Source organism: Periophthalmus magnuspinnatus, chromosome 21 (genome assembly GCF_009829125.3).
Source record: "Periophthalmus magnuspinnatus isolate fPerMag1 chromosome 21, fPerMag1.2.pri, whole genome shotgun sequence".
In the NCBI taxonomy this organism is placed as follows: Eukaryota; Metazoa; Chordata; class Actinopteri; order Gobiiformes; family Gobiidae; genus Periophthalmus; species Periophthalmus magnuspinnatus.
The window spans coordinates 33,133,185-33,141,266 of NC_047146.1; the positions used below are offsets into that span (position 1 = coordinate 33,133,185).

An 8,082-nucleotide genomic window follows, 5' to 3' on the forward strand; every position below is an offset into this window, starting at 1 on the left:
CAACACTTATGTTTCATGTCAGTTTATTTGACAAATCTGTTTCATTTTTTGCTTTAAATGAAACGAGCCAGTCTCATCTGAATGTTCTCTCTACACTTTTAACTTTTCCAAATGGCATTTCCTGTTAAACCTGCTGTAAAACTAAACCTGTCATGATATTTTGAAGCTTGATGTGTCGCTGCAGAGAAATACAGAGATAAACGATAATCAGATTTACATGATGTAAAATAATCCGTGAACTGTTTTTAAATTGACAGTTTCATTAAAGACGTGAGCTCCAACAAATAAACAGCAGAATGTGCCAATATTTAGGACTTATTCACCCTCTACAGCTCAGATCTCATCGCCACTAAAATAACAAAAGTCTGCCTCAGAAAATGTGCAAAAGATAAAGACTGAGCCTAAACTGACATGGCTCAGGTTCATGTGCTGAATGGAGAGTCGTTATGGTGATTATAGTGAGGGGCCTGTGGATGTGTCTCATGAGCAGCACATATGTGTTTACTGTCAGCCAGGGGCCTCAGACTCGCAGACCTAGAGACGTAAAATGAGGTCTCTCTCTCTCTCTCTGACAAATCAAAGTGATGCAGAAAGTAAAGAGAAAAGTAAAGAGCTCAGTGTGATGTGTCTGCAGTCACGTACACACCTGTCCGTCTGCAATAACAGTCCCCGGTAACCCGGACCAACCATAGGGTTAGGACCGTGTCCCAATCCGCCACATGCACAGTTCAAAGTGCCGTTCGAAAGACCCGGCCAGCGAAGGAGACTCCTCCGTGTACCTTTGTGCTGAAATGGGACACGGAGCAAACTTCAACCTCTGTCTGTGCTTACGTCACGTGTCTTAGGGCAGTGGTCCCCAACCTTTTTTGTTGTATCTTCACAGACCGTCTACATGTGGCAGATAAATATGACAAAAATAAGTTAAGTGCATAAAAAATACAACTCACCGCTGCATCAGTGTGAGCTCTGTGCTTGTTTCTTCTTTCCTTCTTGTTCATGTTTGTTTCTTTCATAAAACTCTAAATCTTATCTTTTAATCCAGGTGCTTATTCTCCATGTGCCAAAGCAGTTTTAAAGGTTTCATTGCCTCGTTCACTTTTCCTCCTCATGTTCCACAGAGCGGACTCTGTGTGAGACTCACCTGTGGAGACAAACACATATTTAAAGTTGGACTCCAGGTGTTGTCTGTTAAATTTATCTTTCTTTTTCTTGGAGGTCGTAGTCTCCTCTTCTGGCTCTTTGTCCTTTTCTCCTTTGTTAAAAAGCTCCACATAGACTTTTGTGTTTGTCTCATTTTCACTCTCTTGTGGCTCTACTTTTGTGCGTCGTGTCTGATGTGTTACACCTGATACTTCATCACAGAGACAAGAGCAGATAATAAACTTAACACTACATCAAATAGATTTCTGTTTCTATATCTACAGATAAGCTTATTATCATATCATGGGCGACAGCTGAAAGTTATGTTGGAGAAGATGCGGTCGCTGATAAATTATTTACTGTTTTTTCAGTAGCAAATGCATAACGGACCGGTACCGGTCCCCAGTCCGGTCCCCAGTCCGGTGGTTGGGGACCACTGTCTTACGTGACATCGCTGAGATAATTAGTTTTATTTTTAATTATTTATTATTTAACAGAAGAAGAGTCAAGGTGTCGTTGTCGCAGCCATTTATTTCTGTAATATCAATAGGCAAATATAAGATCAAGATAATTTTCAAGATAATTTTTTCCCAGTTGTAGCTTCTACATAACTTTAACAAAATAAACCTTGTTAAAATGTAAAAACAGAGACAGAGGAAACAATATCATTTTTACATTCATAATCTATAAACCAGAGACACTGATCAGTTGTACATAAAGTGGGATATTGCAGTTTAATGGTTCTGTATTTGGGCAGGTTTAATTTGATCTGTGGCTAAATCACTTTAATTCCAGTAGAGGGCGCTGTTCTATGCTTTCTATACCTGAGTGTGCCAGAGCTGCACAGGTGTTTTAATCATTAAACACACGGCCTGTATATGTCTTTATTTAGATTTCACAGTTTCATGTATCAACAGTTTCATGTCGCTCTGTTGTAGGAGACGTAATCCAGTACAAACATTTAAACGTGTTTTGCGTAGTGGACTCCATTTGCGTAGGCGCGGTGCATGATGGGATATAGCAGCGTGCGAAGTGTGCTCGAATGCACGCTGCGGCTATGGCCGATCTCCATGGAAACGCATGACACATTTTCCGGCGCATTCGTCGGGTGCATGAAATGGGACAGCACTTGTCATGTTGGAAGTTACGTAAGCCCTTAAATGCACCGTTTGAACGGTGCATTTTTTTAACAGCATTTCCTCTGGAAAACCTAATGCCCAGACTCACCAAAACTCTGCCTCCAGCGGCCCCCAGGTAAACTGAGTTTGAGACCCCTGCTGTAAAGACTTTATATGGAGCTTCGCACATTTTAAACCCCCATCCTTCACATTCTGTTGTATAAAGTGTCTTTTTATGATTTTTTACCAAGTGAAAATTAATAAAACTAAAGGAGCCATATCCCACTGACGCTCTTAAAGCTGTACAGTGTTCAAACAAAGGCTGTGTTCTGATTGGCTGTTGAGTGTTCTTATTGGCTGTTGGAGTGTTCTTATTGGCTGTTGGAGTGTTCTTATTGGCTGTTGAGTGTTCTTATTGACTGTTTAGTGTTCTTATTGGCTGTTGAGTGTTCTTATTGGCTGTTGAGTGTTCTTATTGGCTGTTGAGTGTTCTTATTGGCTGTTGAGTGTTCTTATTGGCTGTTGAGTGTTCTTATTGACTGTTTAGTGTTCTTATTGGCTGTTGAGTGTTCTTATTGACTGTTTAGTGTTCTTATTGGCTGTTGAGTGTTCTTATTGACTGTTGGAGTGTTCTTATTGGCTGTTGAGTGTTCTTATTGGCTGTTGAGTGTTCTTATTGGCTGTTGAGTGTTCTTATTGGCTGTTGAGTGTTTTTCTTGGCTGTGGAGTGTTCTTATTGGCTGTTGGAGTGTTCTTATTGGCTGTTGAGTGTTCTTATTGACTGTTTAGTGTTCTTATTGGCTGTTGAGTGTTCTTATTGGCTGTTGAGTGTTCTTATTGACTGTTGAGTGTTCTTATTGGCTGTTGAGTGTTCTTATTGGCTGTTGAGTGTTCTTATTGGCTATTGAGTGTTCTTATTGGCTGTTGAGTGTTCTTATTGGCTGTTGAGTGTTCTTATTTGCCGTTGGAGTGTTCTTATTGACCATTGGAGTGTTCTTATTGGCTGTTGAGTGTTCTTATTGGCTGTTGAGTGTTCTTATTGGCTGTTGAGTGTTCTTATTGGCTGTTGGAGTGTTCTTATTTGCCGTTGGAGTGTTCTTATTGGCTGTTGGAGTGTTCTTATTGGCCATTGGAGTGTTCTTATTGGCTGTTGGAGTGTTCTTATTGGCTGTTGGAGTGTTCTTATTGGCCATTGGAGTGTTCTTATTGGCTGTTGAGTGTTCTTCTTGGCTGTTGGAGTGTTCTTATTGGCCGTTGGAGTGTTCTTCTTGGCTGTTGAGTGTTCTTATTTGCCGTTGGAGTGTTCTTATTGGCCATTGGAGTGTTCTTATTGGCTGTTGAGTGTTCTTCTTGGCTGTTGAGTGTTCTTATTTGCCGTTGGAGTGTTCTTATTGGCTGTTGAGTGTTCTTCTTGGCTGTTGAGTGTTCTTATTGACCGTTGGAGTGTTCTTATTCAACTTCAACTTCAACTTCACTTTATTTGTGTCCCCCATGGGGCAATTAGTTTTACAATAGAGAGAAAAACAAAAAAGACAAACACATATAAAAACATTGAAAGGACACAAGAAAAACCAGTACATATTTGTCTATCCACAGAACAGGAAAAATACACAGCGGTAAGTAAGATTAAAATGGGTTTCTACCCTGAACAGCATTTAAAAGCAAAATGGCCGCAGGAATAAAAGAGTTCTTGTACCTATTACTCCTCACTGAAGGAAACCTGAGCCTAGAGCCAGAAGGAAGAAAACTAAACTCATCATGAAGAGGATGAGCATCATCAGACAAGATGCTCAGAGCCTTCCTTCTCACCTGTCTGGAAAACAGCTCAGACAGAGAAGTCTGCTGGGCCCCCAAGATTTTCTCACTCAAATGTACAATTCTACTGAGTGATTTTTTAGCTTTGATATTCAGATTCCCATACCAACACAACATAGAAAAAGTTAAAACAGACTCAACACAAGATTTATAGAACAAAGTCATCAAAGTCCTGTCCACCTGGAAGTACGACAGTTTTCTGAGGCAGAACAGATGCTGCTGACCTCTCGTGCACAGCATGTCTGTGTTATCATTAAAGTTCAGTTTGTGGTCAATCAAGGTTCCCAGGTACTTATAATTTTCCACTAGCTCTACCTCTTGACCTTTGATAACAGTCGCTCTGGGAGTTGTGACCTGTCTGCTAAAGTCAATAGACATATCTTTAGTCTTACTGACATTTAGTTTTAAAAAAGAGTTGTCACACCACTGTACCATGTCCTCAACAACTGGGCCATGGTCCTTTTCATCACCATGCAAAAGACTGATGATGACAGAGTCGTCTGCAAATTTCAATATATGTCGATTTACATAATTACTGCGACAGTCATTTGTATACAAAATATATAAAAGTGGTGAGAGCACACAACCCTGAGGAGATCCTGTAGAAGAATATAAGACATCAGAGAGGCACCCATTCACCTTTACCCTCTGTGATCTCCCAATTAAGAAGTCCAAAATCCAGCCCACCATGTTAAAATCCAAATTAAAATTTGAAACAAGTTTATCAATTAAAAGGTGTGGCTGGATGGTATTAAAAGCTGAGGAGAAGTCCAAGAATAGGAGCCTTGCATGCGTTTTTGAGCTCTCTAGGTGTTTAAGGACCATATTTAAAAGAGTTGCTGTGGCATCCTCCACCCCACGGCCCGCCCTGTATGCGAATTGCAGGGGGTCAAGCAAGTGCTCCACTAAAGGAACAATTGGGTGTTGCAGTGTTCTTATTGGCCGCTGGAGTGTTCTTATTGGCTGTTGAGTGTTCTTATTGGCCGTTGGAGTGTTCTTATTGGTTGTTGAGTGTTCTTATTGACTGTTGGAGTGTTCTTATTGACTGTTGGAGTGTTCTTATTGGCTGTTGGAGTGTTCTTATTGGCCGTTGGAGTGTTCTTATTGACTATTGGAGTGTTCTTATTGGCCGTTGGAGTGTTCTTATTGACTGTTGGAGTGTTCTTATTGGCTGTTGGAGTGGTCTTATTGGCCGTTGGAGTGGTCTTATTGGCTGTTGAGTGTTCTTATTGGCTGTTGAGTGTTCTTATTGGCTGTTGAGTGTTCTTATTGACTGTTGGAGTGTTCTTATTGACTGTTGAGTGTTTTTATTGGTTGTTGAGTGTTCTTATTGGCTGTTGAGTGTTCTTATTGGCTGTTGAGTGTTCTTATTGGCTGTTGAGTGTTCTTATTGGCTGTTGAGTGTTCTTATTGGCTGTTGAGTGTTCTTATTGGCTGTTGAGTGTTCTTATTGACTGTTGGAGTGTTCTTATTGGCTGTTGAGTGTTCTTATTGACTGTTGGAGTGTTCTTATTGACCGTTGGAGTGTTCTTATTGACCGTTGGAGTGTTCTTATTGGCTGCTGAGTGTTCTTATTGACTGTTGGAGTGTTCTTATTGACTGTTGAGTGTTTTTATTGGTTGTTGAGTGTTCTTATTGGCTGTTGAGTGTTCTTATTGACTGTTGTAGTGTTCTTATTGGCTGTTGAGTGTTCTTATTGACTGTTGGAGTGTTCTTATTGACTGTTGAGTGTTTTTATTGGTTGTTGAGTGTTCTTATTGGCTGTTGAGTGTTCTTATTGGCTGTTGAGTGTTCTTATTGACTGTTGAGTGTTCTTATTGGCTGTTGAGTGTTCTTATTGGCTGTGGAGTGTTCTTATTGACTGTTGGAGTGTTCTTATTGGCTGTTGGAGTGTTCTTATTGGCTGTTGGAGTGTTCTTATTGGCTGTTGGAGTGTTCTTATTGGCTGTTGGAGTGCTGTTGGAGTGTTCTTATTGGCTGTTGGAGTGTTCTTATTGGCCGTTGGAGTGTTCTTATTGGCCGTTGGAGTGTTCTTATTGGCCGTTGGAGTGTTCTTATTGGCCGTTGGAGTGTTCTTATTGACTGTTGGAGTGTTCTTATTGACTGTTGGAGTGTTCTTATTGGCTGTGGAGTGTTCTTATTGACTGTTGGAGTGTTCTTATTGGCTGTTGGAGTGTTCTTCTTGGCTGTTGAGTGTTCTTATTGGCCGTTGAAGTGTTCTTATTGGCTGTTGGAGTGTTCTTATTGGCTGTTGCTGGTATAAACTTTGTGCCTTTGTGTTTTTTGCAGATGGAGAACGGCTGCCTTCTGGACAGCACTTACACATCAGGCTGCGCTCTGACTAATGGTAACTCAGTAGTGCCCCCTGCTGTTCAGTTGCCTGGCCCGGACCCTCTGTCCAGCCTCTCCGACACCCCAGCCACGGGTTTCTACCTCTGACCTCTGACCCCTGACCCAGCAACGGGACGCTGAGGCCAGAACCGCCGCAGACTGGACCAGCCTTATCACAAACTGACCTGCCGTAGGCCCGGGTGCTTTTGTGTCTCACATCTGTGTTTGTGACGTGGACACAGGGTTAAACGTGTCGTCTTTAAATCAGTTTATCGTTATGTCGATAATATCGTTTTATCGATTTTTTTTTTGTTTACACCGATGCAGTCTTTACTCATTATTGCATTTATTTGGAGTCTTAGGAGGTGATCAGTCTTCCACATGCACAGGACCAACTGTTTCAGATCAAAGTTGTGCAGTATCTGTTTGTACGAGTCATTTTACAGAAGATTATAGACTTTATCAGACAAATAAAACAAAAGTCTAGAGATTTAAAACCATCCAGACACAGAAGCAGACGCTGCCGTATCGACCCTTAACCCCACGAATGTAACCTCCAGGCATTTAATCGTTTCTTTGTTCAGTGAGATTATGTCGTAAACGTCTGAAGAAAGTCTTATGGCTAGAAGTATCCTGCACTTTATTTCACCGCTCAGAGCTCACCTGGAGTTTCACGTCCTGGGACATCGTTTCAGGTCCTGGAGATTCAGGTCCTGGAGATTCAAGTCCTGGAGTTTCAGGTCCTGGAGTTTCAAGTCCTGGAGTTTCAGGTCCTGGAGTTTCAAGTCCTGGAGTTTCAGGTCCTGGAGTTTCAAGTCCTGGAGTTTCAAGTCCTGGGTGGACAACATGCTGAAGCTGCAGGTTGCTGAGCACAAATACTCCTCTATGATCGTTCTTTCACTTTAATCAGTTTTATTTTGCTCTGGTGGATGTTCTGGTGGATGTTCTGATGGATGTTCTGGTGGATGTTCTGGTGGATGCTCTGGTGGATGCTCTGGTGGATGCTCTGATGGATGTTCTGGTGGATGCTCTGGTGGATGTTCTGATGGATGTTCTGGTGGATGCTCTGATGGATGTTCTGGTGGATGTTCTGATGGATGTTCTGGTGGATGCTCTGATGGATGTTCTGGTGGATGTTCTGGTGGATGTTCTGGTGGATGCTCTTGTGGATGTTCTGGTGGATGCTCTGGTGGATGCTCTGGTGGATGCTCTGATGGATGTTCTGAAGGATGTTTCTGGTGGATGCTCTGGTGAATGTTCTGAAGGATGTTCTGGTGGATGCTCTGATGGATGTTCTGGTGGATGTTCTGATGGATGTTCTGGTGGATGCTCTGATGGATGTTCTGGTGGATGTTCTGGTGGATGTTCTGGTGGATGCTCTTGTGGATGTTCTGGTGGATGCTCTGGTGGATGCTCTGGTGGATGCTCTGGTGGATGTTCTGAAGGATGTTTCTGGTGGATGCTCTGGTGAATGTTCTGAAGGATGTTCTGGTGGATGCTCTGGTGGATGTTCTGAAGGATGTTCTGATGGATGCTCTGGTGGATGTTCTGAAGGATGTTCTGGTGGATGCTCTGGTGGATGCTCTGGTGGATGCTCTGGTGGATGCTCTGGTGGATGCTCTTGTGGATGCTCTGGTGGATGTTCTGGTGGATGCTCTTGTGGATGCTCTTGTGGATG

General features: G+C 42.3%; 1 protein-coding gene across 1 annotated transcript in view; it reads left to right on the top strand.

The window, feature by feature from the left end:
- ahr1b (aryl hydrocarbon receptor 1b) overlaps nucleotides 1-6,654 on the top strand; it is a 31,366-nt gene extending 24,712 nt beyond the window's left edge. The window contains exon 11 of the mRNA XM_055230874.1: nucleotides 6,363-6,654. Within this exon, the coding sequence (XP_055086849.1) occupies nucleotides 6,363-6,512 (150 nt within the window). The 3' untranslated portion in view covers nucleotides 6,513-6,654. The remainder of the gene's footprint in view (nucleotides 1-6,362) is intronic.
- Nucleotides 6,655-8,082: the final 1,428 nt, after the last annotated feature.